We start from the raw sequence: 20830 nt of genomic DNA on the forward strand, positions 1-20830 counted from the left end.
AATATCTATTCGCAGCATCTTAGCATGTATTGTGACTGTATTATTTTGCCTGTCCTTTTCTCACCAGTTGTATTTTTATGTAGATGCCAACATGAATGCTAGAGTAGCTTGGTAAACTCTAGATTCCTAAACTCTTGGGTTCTTCATCCATGTAGCTGATGTCGAGGGAGAGCTAGAGGAGCAGAGCTAGAGGAGCGCAGGGGACAGGAAGGCTGGGGAGGGAAAGACTCAAGGGCTTTATAAAATACAACCTAGAGTCCCTTCAACAGACTCTAGACTTTGGGTCCCTCTCAACCTGAAAGGATAAAGTTGTGCCTTTTGCTTTCCTGGAAACTGGGTCTTCTGTTTTTCCCAGATGTAGAATTCTTTGTCCAGTCCTGGGAAAGTGCTCAGTGATCCCATGGACAAGAACCTCATTACATTTTCTCGGAGACTCTTCCAGGAATTCTAGATGCTATCTATGCAAGTATGCCTGACTGAAAATCAGAAGGACTCGGGTCCCCTTTCCTGCAGTGGAACTCCACTACCTGCAAGGTCAGAATCCCCGGTTAGTGCTCCCCCCACCCCGAGAAGGGAGTAGGGGTGGATAGAGCAGTGCACTGTTATCTTGTGATTGGGTGGGGAGTTCTGCTGCCACTCCTTAGCCAAGAAGCACAAGTGTGGGACCCCAATAATAACATTGATAGGCACTGGTCATATTCCTGATGGATGTCAGGAGAAGGCTGATTCCTCACGGGGTCTGCATAGAGAATGTAACTTGGGTCATCATCAGATTTAAGCTGAGTACAGGCACCTGGGCATGGACTGCCTGGACAAGGAAAAACTTGTTCAATTTTATTTCTTGAGCCGTTCTAGTACTTAGTATTGTCTTATGACAGCAGAGAAAGTGGTGCCGAGCTTGCCCTGATTTGAGGTAGAGTGCACCTCAAATTCCAGTTGATACCACTCAGAGGTAGGGAGGGAGGGAGGGAGAACAAGTTCTATCTCTGAGAAAGAAAAAAAGAAGAAGAAGAAGAAGGTTTTACATGCTGGTACCCCAGAGGGGCATTAGCTGTTGTCCACAACACCGTGGCTACTGCAAGCTGATCCTTGCTCTTCACTGGAGCTCTTAAAATGTATACTGGCCGAGGAGCAGGGTCTCCATAGCTGCACCGCCTGGTTGATGACAGCTCTGACCTTACAATGCTCCATTCACACACCTTTTCCAGACCAGGCCCTGCCCCCACACACTTACTGTGTGCAAAACTCTCTGTTTGCATTGGAAGAGACAGTGGGCCCCAGATGGAAGAGCACTGGCTGTGGAGCCGGGAGGGGTGGGGGCAATAGCTGGGCTGCATGCACTTGTAGGAGGCCCTGGGTTTGCTCTGGCTTTCAGTACTTCTGTTGTCAGCCCGTGCAGGAAATAGAAATATTGAAGGAGCAGTGTGGTAATGGAGGCTTCTGATTACTTAAATTCTTTTGAAAAACATTTTATTACATTTTGTGTGCGCGTGTGTGCACTCAAATGTGCACTCGTGTTCCTGTGTTCCTCTGACCAGAGCACACGGGTGGAGGTCAGAGAGTAAGTTAGTACAGTCAGTTCTCTCCTGCTGTGTGTGCTGGGAACCAAACGGAGGTCAGCAGGCTTGGTGACAAGTGCCTCTAACTGATGAGGCATCTCACCAGCCTTATTACGTTCTATTTATTGAAGTTAATCTTCAGAAGACTTACATTTTTACATGTAGACTTTCAAAACTTACTGGTTCCTGAAGGAGGCTGAAGAGCCTTCCCAGCCATGTGCCTCTGGACTATGACTGCAACACCTGGGAAGCGCGTGTGAGTTTGCATTAGTGCAGCGCCAGGTGCAGGACAAGCTGCTGCAGCCAACAGACAAAGAAGGATATCCTGCTCAGTTGGGAGGCTGGAGGGGAAGGCTCCGTAGTCGTCTTAACTGCTTCCTGCCCCCCCACCCCCATCTCCAGTGGGCAGAGCCTCTTTGCTTCATTTCTGCATGTGCTTCTCCTCCAGCTCTGCCCTCGGTGAGCTACTGGGTACTGGAAATGTCTTAACCTTTGCCTTCAGATCATGTGAAGCTAGAGCAGAGCCGGGCCCATCATGTGGTATGTGCTCTCTGAATTTGTGTGGCTTAAAGTCACGTTGAGGCATAGAAAGTGGCTCTTTAAAGCAAGATAAATATTCTGAGGGATGGTGGCATCAGACACCTTAGAAACCAATGGAACTGTGAGTACCTGGGCCCAAGGTACTTCAAGGGGACAAGATGGCCCCGAGAAAGACGAGAGGAGGAACTGGGAGCCGTAGGGGACTGAGGCACAGGTCGGTGTGCAGATCCCGCTGCTCAGTCTAGCCCCTGCCCAGGATGAACAGGGTGGGGCACTGTCTTTCCTCCCCTGTCTCAGTGCAGACGGGACAAACGGGTTCCAGATTCTCCCATTGTCCACTCAGCTGCTTCCTATAGCACTGGCATAACTAGACTCTCAGACACTCAGGACAAAACCTTCTGATTCTCTTTTGCCAGATTTAGCCTCAGTTTATTCTGGGATGTTCCCCTCGCATGAGATGATGGAAGAGTCCACACCCACCTTTGTTCATAGAGTCTACTCGTTAGAAGAGCTGAGAGAAAAATAGTTTTTCGGGTTGTCTGCCTCCATTTGCAAACACCCAGAAATTGTGGGTACAAGCAGTTGCCTCTCAAGTCTAACTGGGAAGGGTCTCCAGTTAGACCACTGAGAAAGGCAGACCAACTTGCTCCTCCCTGATCGTGGGTACTTGCTCTAGTGCCCACCGAGAGTTTTATAAAGTTTTATAAAAGGCTCCAAAAGAAAACTTTTCTGTGTCCATCCATCCCCGTCCGTAGAGGACGACCCAGTAGGTGATGAGATTCGTCTGAACCATCTCTCCTGGTTAGAAGGACAGGTAGTTTGGGCCCAGCCAGTTGTCAGTGGACTCAAGCACACAAGTTTATTATAAAGAGCAAATAATGCCTTGTGTGTGCATTCAATTCTCCTGTGCTCTTTGAGTCCCCTGAGAAGCTGGCTCTGCATTTCCAGGGTCAGGCTGGCCCTCTGGCTGCTTCTCCTGCCACAGAATCAAACAGTAAAGGCATCATGACTGACTTGTCTCCTGATGAAAATAAAGCAGCTAGTGAAAAAACAAACAAACCAAAACTCCCAAGTCCAGCACCAGAGCTTTCTTTACTGCTACTCAGTGTTGTGGTGGGTTGTGTGCTGTGTGAAGACTGTGTGTTCTGTAAGGTTTACCTGGAAGTCACCAAGCCCCTCGGTGTAGCGCTGCGTACACAGGTGATTTTAAGTTATCACAAATGTAGTTTGGATTCAATTTTGTTTTATTAAGGCGCTATTACACAACACTTTGAAGTCAAACAACTGCCGTAGCATCAGCCCAGCCAACGTGCAAAGATGGTCACAGGTAGGTTTGTTCATGTTATTAAATCTAATAAGAAAGCCAGAAAGCATAGACAAGTTACAGGGGTCTGGACAAGTTATAGAAGGTGTGTAACAGGTCAGAGTTCAATACATTGATGTCAAACTTCTGCTTAAAACAGTGGAGTTAATTGATCTACTCTGTCACAATAACAAGGACGGGCTTAAAGAACAAAATCATATCTAAACAAAGTTTTAAGCATTTGATTCCCCCACCCCCCAGCTTTCTATCTACATATTACTCAAACGTACCAGACTGACTGACATGACTTCTAAGTGTTCGGGAACCATACCTGGAGACTAATAGAGTCAGAGGAATTAATAAAAGGGAGGATATTTCCACCTTTCTTCTCAAGGTCAACTAGGTCCCAAGGGACCTCTGAGGCATAACTGTAGAGGATCTACATTCAGGGAGGCTATGGAGAAGCCATCTAGTGAGCCCTCCAGAAATGAAGCCTTGGCCAAGCAAGGGTTTCATCCTCACGTAGATGGAACAACTGTGAAAGAAAGACCAGAGGAGCCGGAGGTTCCTCTCGAGCCCCGGTAGCCCCTGAGGAGCAGACCTCAAGTGGCCTTCACAGTTAAAGAAGTGATTGCTTTTGACTGCCTGAATGGTTTGAAACACACAGCAGGTCCTTCCTAGACACTAGGGCTTAGTCCTCAGGAGGTGCTGTTCTGACAATATCTCTCACTAATGATCAGAAAAATGCTGCCCAGATGTAGGACCACCTCGTGGTCCGGGTTCAGTTCAACATGGCAGTGCCTACATGCAGCCCTGAGAGACAGGACCCCTGTCGCTGTAACCTACAAATTAAATGAGATAAAGCTTAGTAGACTGGCCAGTTCTGTTTTCATTTCCAAAGGTATAAAACTTTTGGCAAGGCAGGAAAATGCATGTTAAGATGTGTTTAGTTGAGACAAGGGGTGGAAGTGTTTAATCCCAGTCTATGCTTTGACACTTAAGGGTGGCGAGAGACTAGAAGCTGATGTGCCTCAAGTTTGGATGACAGTCGTACCCTGGAAGAACAGTAGCCTTAGACTGTTGGATCATGGGAGTAAATAGTGGCTTTTAAATAAATAAGTGAGTTTGTCCTTCATAAAGGTCTATAAGATATTGTCACATAAACTCGGAAAAATTTCCTAGGACTTTTAAGACTGAAGAAAAGGTTTTCCGATGGTGTTTTCCTAGAAGAAAAACTCATAATTTATGAAAAGTTGCCTGACGATCTCACAGGTTTTAGTTCTGAAACAAGAGCTGAGTTTAAGTGAAGGTTTTCCAGCTGTCACAGCCTGGGCTGTGGGCATGAGCTGCCTGGCCCTAGGAGCGCTGTGTGCTGCTGAGCCACACCTGCTCTGTGGGATCCTTTCCCACGTGATGTGCGCTTCAGTGTGGAGCTGTGACTGCCGGCGCAGGTGTTGCTTATGGGGTTTCATCCTCCTCCTAGCAGACTTGCTTGGGTTTAGCCAGTAGCGTCTCACTGCTGATAACAAGTGTGTGCCGTCTTGAAATGGCCCAGTGTCACCAGCCGAACCCAGAGAACTGCTTGCCTTATCGTCCACAAAACCAGCAAGGCAATGCAAGCATCTATGTGTTGATAGAATTCCTTATCTGAGACAATCAGAGAAGTAATATTTCTTAGGTCCTCATAGGAAAAGTTGAAAATTCAAAAAAAAATGCTTCTTTATTGTTTTCAGCTTTTATGACATGTTGTGATAACTGGAAAAAATAGGGTACAGACCTTGCACCCCAGGCTTCCTTGTTACAACTTCCATTCTTTACAGGTGGGTGTCGGTGAAGGTGGTGTGTTCCTTGGTTACTGAGCTGAAACCCTTGATGGCATTCATTAGTTCCTCTTCGTCCACATACTGAAAAGCAAGTCAGTCATTGGTTTCAGTACTTCCTGTCAGTAATGTTCGCTCCTCACAGTCTATCACTGTGATATAAAACATTCAGGGAATTAAAAGCTGTCTATGTGGTTCCTCTATATTCCCTTCCCTGAGCTGCCAGCTAGCTCAGCACACAGCTAGCGTTCACACTGTACAATAGTTTAGCCTCTGTGAGCCTCGGTTAGCTGTAGAGTAGGGAAATTTAGAATCTGTGTATATGTAGTTTTTTATTTAAAAAAAACTTCATTTAAAAAGAATAAAAGCCAGGACACAAGCTATTATGCGCTGGTGCTCCCTGCTCTGTGTGTTGCATTTATCAACAGGGTTAATGTTATGATTTCATACAAGCAGTAGCTTGCCAGGTGTTGGCACCATTACAGGGGTCCACTGACTCCTTCTGCACACTGCCCTTTACTAGAACTGGAACACCAAGCAAGCTCACGTGGTCATTGTTTGTAATGGTTATAGGTAAAGCCTATGATCACAATCCCACAAAAAGACAACTCCTGTGTTTTTGGCTAGGCCCCAGGCACCTCTGACCCTACACTCCTTCTGTAACCGTGGTAACAGCCCTTCCTAGACTGCATGAGGATTATGTGAAATGTCTTCATTGTTACATTGATTACATTTATGTTTTGAAAAAAAATTCATTTAATAATTATCCAATGTAATTATCTCTGCCATTTAAAACCTAGGCTTGGAATGGGATTATGTAACTGAACGAGTTGTAACAAGATCAAGAAGGATTTTTGAGGTTTTTTTGTTTTGTGTGTGAGGCAGGATCTCATGTACCCCAAGTGGCCTCACACTTGCCCTGTAAAGATGACCTTGAACTTTTGATCCTCCTGCTTCCACCTCCTGGTGCTAGAACTATAGGTGTGCACCACTGTGTTCCACGGGATTGGACCCAGGGCTTCGAGTCTGTAGAGCATTCTGCAAACCGAGCTGCCACCCCAGCCCCAGGAAGATAGCGTTTAGCTTCAGGATATATTTAATCTTTCAGAATAAGTGCAAAGGACTTGGGTGATGGCAGGGACGCAGATCTAGAGCCAAGCAATCAATCCCTTTGTCAGTTTGCCATTAGTCAGGAACTCGTGGAACTTGCCAAATAAGCCGTGAAGGGAAAGGACAGAAAACTTGGAAAGCAGTTGGTTGGAGGCAGGATGTGAAGGAAAGCTAAGCTCTCTACCCTGTTTCTTTTCCTACTACCTGAATGGAAAGGCAGTCTAGTAGATGTCTAGGAGGATAAGGCAGGATTGCTGGTAAAAATCCTCAGGTGTTCATCCTTAGCTACCAGGGAGCTTGAAGGGCTAGGAGGTGACAGGTGACCCCTCAAAAGCAATCATTCCTACTATTGAGCCAACTTTCTGAAAGACAGAGCTCATAGGTGGTGGCTGAGGGCTGGTGATGTGTCTCGGTTGGTAGAGTGCATGTCTAGCATACACGAAGGGCCCTAGGTTTAATCTCCAGTGCTGCACGTTCATTCTTAAAGGGAGAACATGGAGGCACATGGAAGACGTAATTCCAGCATCTAGAAGGTTGAGAAAGGAGAACCTTGTTCAAGGTCATGTTGAGATACATGTAACCTTATCTCACTGGATGCATAAATAGCAGTAATGTATTTATTTATCATGGCTTTGGGCAGTTTTAAAAGTAAACCAAGTGTGGCATTTTATGCCTTATTTAGGTCAGTTTCTGTATTTTCTGAGTGTTTTATCATACAGCAGGTCAACAAGCTGTTCCTAACCTGCTAACCAAACAGCAGCAGCAACACCCTTAAGCCGGTTGTTTACAACATAATTGGGCAGGTACCACAGGAGTGCTTAAGGGCAGTGGCATGTGGACAGGAGGCAATCAACTCACCAGTCCACTGCTGTGGCCCATAATAGTTTCCCACAGTGAGTCGTCCACCAAGCCCTTCTTGTCTGGAATGTCCATGAGCTGGCTGATGCTGCGGTGGAGAGAGCCCTGGGTATAGGTCTGGCTGATTTGGCTTTGACTTGGGATCCGCAATATGGACATGCTTCGGCTGCTCCGAATGCTCAAAGGCGTCCCAGACCGAGGGATTCTGGTGTCAGCCAGTCCCTGGAAAGAAAAGTAGCTGTTGGAGATGGGCGAATAATAGAACGCTTGGGAACTGGAACTCATACATCCTACCTGCAAGGAATGATGTCGCCTACAACAGAACTTAAACTTGGGAGCTGTGAGCCCCTGGACTGCTGTGCCTAGCCGTGAACCCGGGGGGGGGGACCTAAATTAAGGTGCCTCTCTAACTACACACTGACATGGAGCCTGCCTCTTGAACTTCTCTTCCCTCTTGTCAAAACTTAACCTATATTTGTTCATGGTTGCCTGATATATATTTCATTTTCAGAGTTCTGCACTGGTATAGGAAGTGATCCGTCCTCCCCTTTCCCCCATATTTACCTCCTTGTAGGAATCTAGAGTCCATAAGTCATCAACTTTGTCATTACCACCAGCAAGGCAAAAATCTGGCGGATTATAAGATGAGCTCTTAGGGTAAATCCTAGCTGACTGAAATAGCCAGTTTCTGATTTAATGTCCCATCAGTAAAATATTTCTGCTTCTCCGTGGACAGTCAACACAGCATGCAAAGATCACATGGCATCCATGCAGCACACAGAGGTACCTCAAAGTGCATGGTGTAACTTTTTAGGGTGACAGTGCTGGTCACATCAGATATATCAGCCACAGAGTCAAACTGAGAATAAAAAACAAATGGGTGCATCAATCTTTGTTTAATGCTGTTTGAGGGGTTCAGAGCCAAGATGGCCAAGAAGTACCCTTCACATAGGTCTACCACAGAGAAGAGTTTGAACCGCTAGTGGGAAACTTTCTTTAAAGGAGAGAGGATGAATTCTGCAAATCAGAAGTGGTGAGAACCCTAAAGAGCAAGAACAACCTGCGAAAGGTGACCTAGAGGCTAGAGAGTAGCAATGTGTGACATTGTCACCAGGGTCGTGGCCAGGATAGAACCAAATGCTGGCGTCATGTAAGCAAGTGCCAGTAATGTAGACCATCCCAGCAAACAGGCAACCCAAGTGAGACATCCATGGTACTTACAGCTCCCCAGTTAGGGCTGTGCTCATTGACAGACCCCCTTTGCTAGCACATGTAAGGCCTTGCACTCATTCTTGGCACAAATTAAAAAAGGGAAGTGAGTCCTATGAACCAAGGAAGGGACTCACTCTGAGTCGCGCCCCCCCTCCAAAACTCAAGCAACAATAACAGCCCCTTCTTAATGACATCTTGGCAGTCAAATAATAGACTTCACCCAAAGCCTTGGGTCATTGTATACCTGTACCTTCCTGGAAAGAAGATTGCTCTCGCAGGATCCTGCAGTATAAAGTCTGGTAGCCACTGTGGCAACAAGGTCATGAATTGGGAAGGACCTTTCTACACCATAAGTGGGCTGTACTGACTGCTGAAAATCCCTGGTCTCATCCACGCTCACACAGCTAGAGCTGATAAGGTTCCAGGAAAGCCCGGCAGGCAGCTCCAGGAACATACCTATCCTCCACCGCTTGTGAGCTAAGGGAGTTCCCGTCTCAGCCAGCAACTTTGGAATAGCAGGGACATGCTAGTTGCATCTGTGCCTTTGGGTGCTAAGCCCCGTGGCTACAGGAACATAGTAGCCAGTGGCTCTAACCAGTCAGCCCCTGCACTTCATAACAGGATCTATAGACATTCTCCCTCCTAGTCGGGAACTTCAAGACTGCAGTTATGGGAAGAAAAGGACTCCCTGGGGATCAGGGAAAGAGTGAACAGTGTTACCCTCACAACAGCTCTCCCGGAAGAAGCATCTCCTTCCAGTCTCTGAAGCTCTAGAACTATTAGAGACCAAATCCACAAGCCTCAGAACTGCCTGTATTGGCTTGTGAAACCAGTTTGGCAGAACACATGCCTAAATGAAAATGTTATATACACCTGATGATTGAGGAATGAACATCACAGCCTGTGGACTTGGGGCCATACTTGCTGGTGCCCTGTGAGCTTGTTCCCTGTCTTCTGCTATTGTCATTGCCTACAGGACCTAGGGAAGTCCATAACTGCTAGCACCATCTTGGAATATCTGTGATACCTCTAGAAGGCCCCAGCCTACATCCTGTGGCTCAAGAACTATCACACCTGTGTCTCAATCCTTGGCACCACCTGTGCTTGTCCCAAGGAATTTGGTCCTCCGTGTACCCCATGTTACCTAGATTGGCAGCTACTCACCAATCTCAGTGTATTGGAGCTGACTCTAAGTCTATGTCTACCTCAAGTCAAATAAGTACCACCATGAACTGCCATTGTCTAGACTGTTAAAGACTGTTTTTAAGTTCCCTTATAACCAAATATTTCAAACTGTCATCCAATATCACATATAAATGACAAAACCCTTTCCTATAAAACTGAAAGAAAAATGTTACAGTAGGCATAAATCTAAGGATATAAACACGAGAGGATACATGACCAATTCTTAGTAAGAAATCTCCAAGAACACATCCGAATTTGAAGAAAATCTAAAAAATGCCCGAAACAATAAGCATAATCCTAAAAAAAGAAATGGAGGTTCAAACACAGATGAATAGCACAAAGCAATGATGGGACAATGCAGAAGGTAAGCAAGGAATTCACTAAGAGTTAGGAACCATTAAAATAACCAATCAGGAGTCTCTCGTGAATGAAATGAAAAATTACGAAGGAACTTTCCACACTAGTGGACATTAAGATAAAAGTGAACCAAGAATGATGAAACTAACAAGACCTCTAGTGACCTAATTCTTGCATTTGGGGAGTTAAAGAAAGTAAGGAAAGGGGAAAAGGTACTGAAAATACTATTTCGTAAAATAATGCATGACAATTTCCCAGGAGCTAGTGGTGGTTGGGAGGGAGGGAACGGGGAATCTGTGAAATACTGACTTCTGGGTAGGACATAGCTGTTGGTGGTCAAAATTCCAGAATGCATCAGTACTATCAGAAGAGCCATGGGCAGTTGGTGACTGCTCAGAGAGGGAAATATACTCTTTTGGGGGATGTGGCCACTGTAGGTCCATACCCCAGTGGATGGGGCCCACAAATCCATGTACATGTGGGCATCACTAGTTGTACTGGGGTAGTATTAATAGCAAATTAAAAAGGAAAGCATGCAGTTTGGAAGAATATTTAGGGAATGGTGATTAGAGAAATAATGGTGAATGGATGTGATCAATATATTGTATAAATAATATTTTTTAAAAACTTCTAGAGATATATGGATATCCATATTTATGAAGCTGAAAGACATCTCAAGGTAGCTTCATCCAGAATAGACCTTAAGGGTAAATATTGTGGAGTTGACCAATAATTCTCAAAACATTAAGGGGCTACTCAGATCTACAGCAGAATTTTCACAGAAGAAAATGATATTACATTTTTAGAATGCAGAAGAGGAAACATGCTTAAAATAATACTAAGTAAAGTCTTTCCCAGATAAGAAGGAACTTAGGGAATTCTTTGCCAACACTAGGAAACACAGGGACATCCTAACTAGAAATGAAGGGATGGTAACTGCTGTCATGAAAACAAGAATATATAATACTCATTGGAACAACATCCCAAAGATCTAAAATTAGATGCTGCCAAATAAGTAAGCAAAATGCAGTTATTAAAATGACAGGAATAAGTTAATCAGTAAATCCTTGCCATAAATGGATTAAATTCACCAATCAAAAAATACAGATTGGCAGAATTAAGAATTAATTGAAAGCCAGATATAGTGGTACACATATATAAGTACATGGTATCCAGAAGCAGGAGGATTATGAGTTGAAAGCTATTTTTGACATTCCTAGTTATTAAACAACAAAAAAAAGAACAAGCCACAAAAATTCTAGAACCCAACTGTATGCTGCCTACAAGAAACTCACCTAATTGCTTCACTATAAAGATACACCAAGTATACCAAAAATAAAAGTTTGGGAAAAGATATGTCACACAAATGGGAACCAAAATGATCTGAGCTTCCTAGTTCAGAGTTGTAATCCCTGGTAGTTGGGGGACTGTGGCAGGAGGATCACAAATTCAAGGCCAGCCTGGGCAAACAAGGGAAATCTTAACACCCCACCCCACACACATACACACACACACACACACACACACACACACACACACAAAAGGGAGTGGGGGAGGACAGATGTGGCTCAGTGGCAGAATGTTTTCCTGGTATGTTCAAGATCTTAGGTTCAGTCACCAGTGCTGAACAAAAAAGCAGGAAAAGCTGCATTCATTTCAGATAAAACAGATACTAAATAAAATCTTTACAAAGAGGAAATCATAGTGAGAAAGAAATCTGCTCAAGAAGATGGCAGAAAAAAAACGTAAAGATATGTAAATGTCCTAGTCTGAATGAGAATGGTCCCCAGCTGGTGGAATTGTTTGGAAAGGATTAGGAGGTGTGGCCTTGGTGGAGAAGGTGTGTCACTTAGGGGTGGTTTTTGAGGTTTCAAAGGGTCTAGCCATTCCAGTTTACTCCCCCACACCACGGTTGTTTTCTCAGCTTGTAAGCTCTCCTTTGCTGCTCCAGTGCCATGTGTGCCTGCTATTATGTTTCCCTCCATGATGATCATGAACTCACTCTCTGAAACTGTTAAGCAAGCCTCCAGTTAAATCCTTTCTAAGTTGCCTTGGTCATGGTGTTTCTCCACAGCAATAGAAAAGTAACTAAGACAATGCCCAACATGGGACTTTCCAATACAAAGTAAATTTGGCTCTAAAGTGAAAGACAGATTAATTCAGTAGGAGCTGGACATTTCAACACTCAAATTTCCTCATTGGACACATCATGCAAATGCAAAATCATCAAAGAGAAAGCTGCATTGAACCATACTTCAAAGCAAACATCCTAACAGTTACTGAACGTTTCATCCAGCAGCAGAACACAGATTCCCCATCAGGATCTTGAGGATAGAGCAGTTAAATCTCAACAAAGCACAATCCTACTCAGACTGTGAGAGATTAAAACTACAATCTACGAACACCAGGGGCAACAGAAATCAGCAGCTGATGTGGAAACAACAAGATTCTTTCATCTTGGGTCTGGGAAGATGACTTGTCTGTAAGGACTGTTCATGGCCCTTGTGGACCTGAGCTTTGTTCCCGGCACATCTGCCGATAACTCCAGCTCCAGGTGAATCTGACACTTTACATACAAACACATACAAAATCTCTAAAAACACTAAGTCTCTCCTCTAAAATATCTTGGATCTGATGATGACTTTACTGAAAGCATTTAAAGGATAGCCACTTCTCATACTTTGAAAACTATTCCAGAAATTCAAATTGACCAAACCTCTTTCAAACTCTTTATGAGACTAACATTACCTGGGTACTGAAACCAATGCAATAGAGAATACATTGCTATTGCACACAAAAATAACTGTAGACTCATTCCCAATGGACAAAGAAGCAAGCATTCTCATTACATATTAGTGATCAAAGTTCAAGTTGATGCTTTCATGCTGTAAGCCCTGAACCAATATTCCAGCCTGCGTGCAAATGCAAATGTGCGTAAGATACTGATTTTTAACTCCTTTTAGAAGTCAGCTGGGTGATGGTGCACGCCTTTAATCCCAGCACTCAGGAGACAGAGACAGGTGGATTTCTTTGAGTTTGAGGCCAGCCTGGTCTATAAGAGCTAGTTCCAGGATTGACTCCAAAACTATAGAGAAATCCTGTCTTGAAAAACCAAAGGAAATAAAAAAGGAAGGAAGAAAGGAAGGGAGGAAGGGAGAAAGGAAGGAAGAAAGGAAGGAAGGAAGGAAGGAAGGAAGGAAAAAAGATATTAGAAATTGCCTTTTAAAATAACATTTCCCTTTTCACATCAAAAAGAACATATACTCTGATCAGTTTGAGCTGGTCCCAGGCATGCAAGGATGGTTCAACATGTACAAATGAAGAAATGTGATATACTGTATCAACAGAAGAAAGAACAAAAACCGTAGAGTTCATTTTGCAGAAAAGGCATTTGATAAAATTCAATGTAAAATTACCAAATAATTTCACACATAATCATACCTCCATAGAATAAAGAGCATTTATAATAAATGCTCTATCACATACTCATGCAAAAGGAAAAGGTTTTCTTCTTTTGAAAGAAGACAATGCTGCCCATCCTTACCACTGTTAACATAGTACTGAAAGAAGTCATGGCCAGAGCTACTAGACAAGAAGTTAAAGGATGTCTAAATTGGAAAGGACAAGGTTAATTTATCCATGTTTGCAGGTATGATTTTATGCATAAATACTTCACCAAAAAGTATTAGAATGATAAGTGAGTTCATAAAAGTGAAAAGCAGGTCACAGCAGGAAAAGGCTTTCTTTCCCTACATACCACATGGGTTTCCCCTGGTGGGTAGACACTCAGTGCGGTCATTCGTTTCTGAAGAGGTACTAAGGGAGGTCTCTCTCTGATGCATGGCTCCCTGTGGAGTTTTCTTTGTAGAATCAAGGACAGAAAAATGGCCAGCAAGATCAGGCCCAGCAAGGCCATCACCACAATGAACCACAGCTCACTGTAGAACTCTGTGCTTTTGGTCCCTGCTCCCTTCTTTTCTCCAGGAGTTGTCAACACTAGGCCTGAAAAACACGGGGCAAGAAAAAGATTCTTTCTGTAAGTGATCCCGTGGCTCACGATGCTGTTATTGGAGAGTGAAAGAGTCTCATGTGCTTGTTTCTAACTACACGTGAGCTAGAGTGCTGGTTTGCAGTGCCGCGAGGATAGTGCTGTAGATCACCAATACATTGCAGCTATGCAGACAGCAGTCACAGCGCTGCAGGTCACCATCGCCTTACGGGGATGCAGACAACAGCCACAGCCCGGCAGTTCACCATTGCCTTACAGCAATGCAGACAGCAGTCACAGCCCTGCAGTTCACCATTGCCTTACAGCGATGCAGACAGCAGCCACAGTGCTGCAGGTCATCATCACCTTACAGCAATGCAGACAGTAGCCGCAGCCCTGCAGTTCACCATTGCCTTACAGCAATGCAGACAGCAGCCACAGAGCTGCAGGTCATCATCACCTTACATCAATGCAGACAGAAGTCACAGAGCTGCAGGTCACCATTGCCTTACAGCATTGCAGACAGTAGCCGCAGCCCTGCAGTTCACTAATGCCTTACAGCAATGCAGACAGCAGTCACAGAGCTGCAGGTCACCATCACCTTACAGCAATGCAGACAACAGCCACAGCCTTGCAGGTCACCATCGCCTTACAGCAATGCAGACAGCAGCCACAGCGCTGCAGGTCACCAATACATTACAGCAGTGCAGCCAGCAGTCACAGCGCTGCAGATCACCATCGCCTTCCGGGAATGCAGGCAACAGTCACAGCGCTGCAAGTCACCACCACCTTACAGCAATGCAGACAGTAGCCGCAGCCCTGCAGTTCACCATTGCCTTACAGCGATGCAGACAACAGTCGCAGCGCTGCAGGTCACCATCGCCTTACAGCGATGCAGACAGCAGCCGCAGCGCTGCAGGTCACCATCGCCTTACAGCGATGCAGACATCAGTCACAGCCCTGCAGATCACCAATACGTTACAGGGATGCAGTCACTACACTGCAGATCGCCATTGCCTTAGAAAGCTGATCAGTGGTCATGAGACAGTAAACTGGATTTTGGGGCATCAGATCTTCTTGTTAGTGAATGTCAATAGTCCATTCTAACAGTTTCCCCGTGGCTTGTCACCTGCCCTGTAATCACCCAGAGCTCTGTAAAATCAGCATCTCAAATGCACCGGGGGTGTGTCCTACAGAGGGAAGTATCAGATCCACTTCCTGGATCTGGCCAACGTTGGTGTTATCATCTTAGCCGGCAGCCATTTGGCTCGCATTCAGTGAGGGTACCAGTTGGGATCTGTGTGGAATGCTTGCTCCCTCAGACAGCCATGTTCAGAGATGGGACAGTGACAGGTAACTAGATCATCAACGTTCTTGTGTCACCAGTGGGCAAATCCATTAGTGACTCTGTGGCTTAGTGGGCTGTTGAGCGGTGAGGCCTGGCTGGAAGAAGTAGGTGGCTGCGGGCGTGGCTTGAAGGGTGTACTTGGTCCAGACCCATTTGTCTCTGCTTTGTGGTTGCCATAAGTTATGAGGCAAACTTCTATGCTCTGTCACATGCTTCTCACCACAGTGTTTAGCCTCAGACTCGGGGACAATAGGGCCACATGACTGTGGATGGAAATCTCTGAAACAGGAGCCCAAATAGGCTTCCTTGACGGTGATTTTCTTGGGTCTTCTGCCGCACTGAAGGAAAGCTGAGTAACACATAACACAAGGAGAAGTTAGGATTTCTGAATATGGAAATTAAGTATTCGTAGGATTATCTGATCTTCTGCATGGGGGACAGGAAGTGGCACATGGGAAAGGGGACTATGGGGTCCCTACTGAAGAGTCTAAGGCAGTGGAATCATGCCACCAGGCTGGAGAACTGAGCGGGAGAGGGTCTTAGATCAGCTGCCCATCCCTTCACCGAGAAAAGCTTCAAGGCTCACAAACTGTGAGACAGCCACCGCCTGGGCTGGCCAGAATCTGAGAGCTGAAGCCCCGCCTTCTGAAAGCTAATTCCATCAGCAGAGGGCATGGAAATCTCTGCTCCTGGGACACCTCTCTGTTTTCAGGAGATCATGACCAGAGAGTGGGGAAGACATACCAGGGCCATGTGTGCACACTCAGGGGGAGTCATAGAAGGTGACTCAAACTAAGTTTGAGAGGTGGGTACACCTCTGCGAACCCAACTCCACTTCTGATCAGTGACATAGTTTAAAAAGTCACTGACGCCCCGGGCCTCTCCTTCTCACATCTGAAATCAAAAGTTGAAGACAAAGCTCCAGCAGGTTAACAGCCCCTTCACAGTGAACGGGCGTGTGGTGTTGGAAAACAGAACCGTGGTGTACAAGAAGGGTTAAGTTCCTGTGTGTGTGGCACAGGGCTGGGACCCCAGAGACTGATCCGATGGGCTATGAGTGCTCTTTGCTCAGGAGTATGTGGGGAATGAAGGGCAGGGTGCCCGAGGGGAACCTCAGAGGGGAAAACTCACAGCAGTAGGAGACACAGTTCCTGCCTCTTCCCCTGCTCGAAGGCTGCCTCCAGGCAATGGAGCAAGAACTCTTTAGAAATTATATCACAAAAATTAAAACTGACTAGAGAAATCGGCTGAGCCGCACATCTCTGAGCCGGCACAGTCCACAGTTTCTCCCCATGTTCTGCCAAGAGCTCGCCTCCAGACGGGAGAGCCACCCTCAGCCCAGGGTCCACAGTGGGAAGTTCATCTGTGCTCATGAGCTGACTGGAAGTTGTTGTCCTGTGATAAAGGCTGAAATGGGATCGCGTCTGGCCTTCGCTCTTTCAGACTGCCCTTTTACTTTAGGGTTCCTGCCTTGCTCATCCAGTGCCAGAGGCGTAGTCAGGGGATGAGTTCTGGTGGGCGGAGCCGGCTATAAAGAAACCTGGGCCTAATGTGCAGTATGGACCAGTCAGCAGGTGCTGCTGGGTCCCAGTGTCACCATCGCCCAACAGAACATATTTAAAAGACACAATCCTCATTCCCTTCTCTTCTGTGTATGTGTCGGCAACCCTAGGATCTGTGTAATTAGCAGGCACACGGAGCTGATTCTTAGGAACATGTAAGCCAAAGAAACACAGTTGAAGAAAATGTCTGGGACTAGGAGTTGGTAGGAAGACCACATTTGGGCATCACAACATTTGTAGAACACCCCTGAGTAAATCCCTATGCCCTCCACTGTCCAACTGGCAACTGGATTTGTTATCAAATGAAGTCTTTTCTGTCTCCCAGCTCTGAATAAAATGAGATTAGCTATATTGCAGGGACCATGTTAAGTCTTAGATGTATGGTATACCCAAATAAACATAACATGGAAATAGGATACCTAGTGTGAACGTGTGTGTGTGTGTGTGTGTGTGTGCACGCGCGCGCGTGCGTGCATGCGTGTTGCATGTGTGTTGGAGGAAAACACGCAGACATCAGAGGACAGCCTTGTGTGTCAGTCCTTGTTATTTGGTACCTGTCCTGTGAGCTTCTAGGGACTCTGTCCCTACTTCTCATTTTACCTTGGAAGCACTGAGCTACCCTATGTGGCTGTAAGTGGGTTCTGGGGATTCACACTCAGGCCCTCATGAATGTGTGCTAAGTGCCTTCCTCATTGAGCCACCTCCTTGGTCCTTATGTCATCACAACTCGAGAAGGATGCAGACAGAAATGTCCCCAGTTCACTGTTTTCGGCTCCGACTCCAGTACCTCATTTGCCCCTCAGGATGTGAACTGACCACCCACTGTCGCCCATCTTCTTGTCTTCCCTAGAGCCCCTCTCTGCTACCGCTCTGTATATAATATCATAAGAGTCTTTAGATAAAATATTTGTTCAGAAGAGAGGTTTAATCCGGGCTCTCTGCTGTTTGTCACACTGACAACTCACTGCCTTGACTTTTGAAAATAATACGAGCTCCCTGTCTAATAGAAGTTTCATTAGGATCTGTAAAGTGTTCTTCCTTTCTTCTTCTTTCTGATTTTAATGGCACCCTACAGTTTCCGCATAAAAAAGGCTACGGTGACCGTGTTAGCGTATGCAGTGACCGTGTCTGTATGCAGACACCTGCCTGTCCCTGGAGGAAAGCGAGTAGCTGCTGCACTGAACACAAGACAAGAGAAATGCTTACCACATCCAGTAGAGGCGTCACGCTGGAACAATGAAGTCCCAACACTTCCGATGTCTGTGTGCAGGTGACCTGGAAGAAGAAAGCTAGACAAAAGAAAGAATCAGCCAATCTCTAGTGTGAGCACCAGCTAACAGGGCATCATCGGGAAAGAGCAATGAAAATGAGACTCCAGAGCAAACTGAGTGCTAATGTCACATGTGACAATCAGTTCTAAGGGTGGGGAGTGGTTAGGATGGCATTAACTGATGCGGGAAGAAAGTGGGCGGTGCCATTTCCATTTCCTGGTTTTGGGTTCTGGCTCTTAGAAGGGTCGAGCAAGGTGCTGAGTACCACCCACGCATCCATTCATTCTCTCTGCTCTAGACTGGGTCCAACATGTGAAATGTGACCAACCGTTTTTTGCTCCTGCTGCCTTGACTTCCCCTCAGTGACGGCCTGGAACCTGGACCCGCGAGCTGACTCAAGCCTTCTCTCCCCTTGTTACAGTATTTCTGTTTTTATCATGGCACCAGAAGCGAGTAGGATGCCAGTTTCGATGCCCGTGCTTCTGCAAAGGCTTACGACATCCCAGCAGGGGTTGCTTCCTAGAGCAAGGCTGCTGCAAAGAGGGACGCTATGAAGAGGCTCACCACACACTCTTACCATGTGCTCCTGAACGACAGACCCAACGCTGTGGGCCAGCAGACAAGTGAGAACCATCTACGAGCCGGAATAAAAATCTTGTCTTGGGCATGTGTTATAGCAATGACAAGCTAACACCTAATATGCGTATTTCTAATTAAAAAGTCAATCAGCAGAAGAGCTGCATGGTGGCAGCATATCTATGAGGGCGGAGTGGGAGATCCGAGCTTCTACCAGGGCAGCAAAGCATCACCGCGTCAGAGGACTCACGACCTCCAGATGAGTGGATCTTGCTCTGCAGTGGGTCTACACTTTTTCCTCGAAGGGCAGCTCAGAAGGAAACTTGGGAATCCATGATCCAAATTCCTGTGTCAATTGCCAGGACCCAGTGCCTCTTTCAAGGGCACACAGATGGTCCAAGGCCTGCTCAGGTAAAACCAGATCCGCCAACTGTCGGTCATCTTCTTTCTATAGCAGGCTGCCCAGGTGGCCAAGAGCTGTGGCGGGGTGTTAAGCTCACTCAGGGGGAAACTCGGTATCTTATCCTTCAGCTGAAACAGGTCTCTCAAGGACCCAAATGCTCCTGGCTTGATTTACTATATAAATCCGATGTACCTTTCAAATGATTCTGTATCCACCAGCCCTGTGACCACACAGGTTACTTGAAAATCTGAAGCACCTTGTGGCACCTTTCTTATTCCAATTTTGAAAAACTGAGACAAAGAAATAGGAAATACGACTGGAGACGGGGATGGAGTAGAATCCTAGAAGAAAAGGGAGGTTCTTGCGAGGACTGATCCTATGAGGTTTGGGGAGCCCCTCACTCAGGGATCTAGGGATGGAGATGGTCCTTGGGTGTTCTGGTAACGTTTTTGTTACTTTGATAAACACTATGACCAAAAGCAGCCTGGGGAGGGAAGGGCTTATTGGGCTTTCACTTCCAGGTTACACTCCATTGTTGAGGGGAGTGAGAGCAGACTGAAGTAGACGTGTGGCAGAATGTCATTTGCTGCCTTGTTCCCTCTGGCTTGCTGAGCAGTGTTCAGTGTGGCCTGGGCGCCTGTGCTTAGGAACGGCACCTCCACAGGGCACTTGTTCCTACATCAGGAAAATCAATCCCACAGACATTCCATGGGCCAAGCTGATGAAGGCAATCCTTGCAATGAGGTTCCCTCATCCCAGATGACTCTCAGGTGTTCCAAGTTGATGGTGAAAACTGACCAGCACACCGATGATGGTGTTGTTTGCAAGTGGGGCTACAGCGAGGAACTCTAAGTTTTCAGTGTGTTCACCGTGTTAGCTTATTGTGGTTTGTCTTGTGAAATGAACCTGCCCGCTGGCCTCCTTCCTGCAGCCACTCAGCTCGCTGGGAGACAGCACTGCCCCTGGAAGTATCCAGTAACAAACAGAAGGAGACACATATTTAATCTGAGCTGTAAGATTTCTACAACCAGAGGCCATGTAAACCAAGGAACTTTGATGCCAAGTCTCTTTGGGTCGCCTTTCTTGGTTAACATCTCATAAAGCTGGGAACCATAACACATTACACAGAACAGAACGTGAGTTACTGACTTTTGTCCACAGTCCTTGGTATGTAGAGGGCAGTGTCCAGGTCACTGCACACCCATTGTCCTCTGTCAGTGACCATGTATTCCTTTAGCTGGCCATTCAGGAGGGAAGTGCCACACAGTTGACACACTCCGTGGATTCATTGCTGTTCAATGAAAACGGGGCTTGGTACTGAGGCACTCTGGGGAGCAAAGCACAGGTCATAGCAATGGGAACTTGTGGATGGATGCACAGGGTCCTTTAAGAAGAGTGTAAACAATATATGGAATCAGCCACCCAACCAACCAAACAGAAACAACCCTTGGTGTTGCTAGAAACCCATTAAAAATAATAAGCTGGTGTGGGAGGCAAGAAGACAGCCAATCAGAATACGTGTGAAATGCAGTCTCAGCAGCTTTGGGTTGCTTCCAAAAATCAATGGAGACCGCTGTTTTATTAATAAAACTATTAACACACAATGGGTTTGCTTAGCAACATAACCCGGGGCTCATATTTTGCTGCATTTTCCCCTCTTTTAACGGATAAAGTGTCCTTAACACTGTTAACTACAGTACATGGCTATTTTTCATATCAAATCAATATTTATTGCTAT

The 20830-nt window shown here is 45.9% G+C and overlaps 1 protein-coding gene across 1 annotated transcript in view; it reads right to left on the reverse strand.

The window, feature by feature from the left end:
• Window positions 1-5216: 5216 nt before the first annotated feature.
• Window positions 5217-20830, reverse strand: part of Ush2a (usherin) — a 683507-nt gene continuing 667893 nt past the window's right edge. The window contains 7 exon segments of the mRNA XM_087905997.1: window positions 5217-5306; window positions 7191-7412; window positions 13702-13946; window positions 18049-18108; window positions 18111-18131; window positions 20242-20358; window positions 20361-20417. Of these exon segments, the coding sequence (XP_087762123.1) occupies window positions 5217-5306; window positions 7191-7412; window positions 13702-13946; window positions 18049-18108; window positions 18111-18131; window positions 20242-20358; window positions 20361-20417 (812 nt within the window).

Source organism: Myodes glareolus, chromosome 5 (assembly GCF_982192425.1).
Source record: "Myodes glareolus chromosome 5, mMyoGla1.1, whole genome shotgun sequence".
Classification (NCBI taxonomy): domain Eukaryota; kingdom Metazoa; phylum Chordata; class Mammalia; order Rodentia; family Cricetidae; genus Myodes; species Myodes glareolus.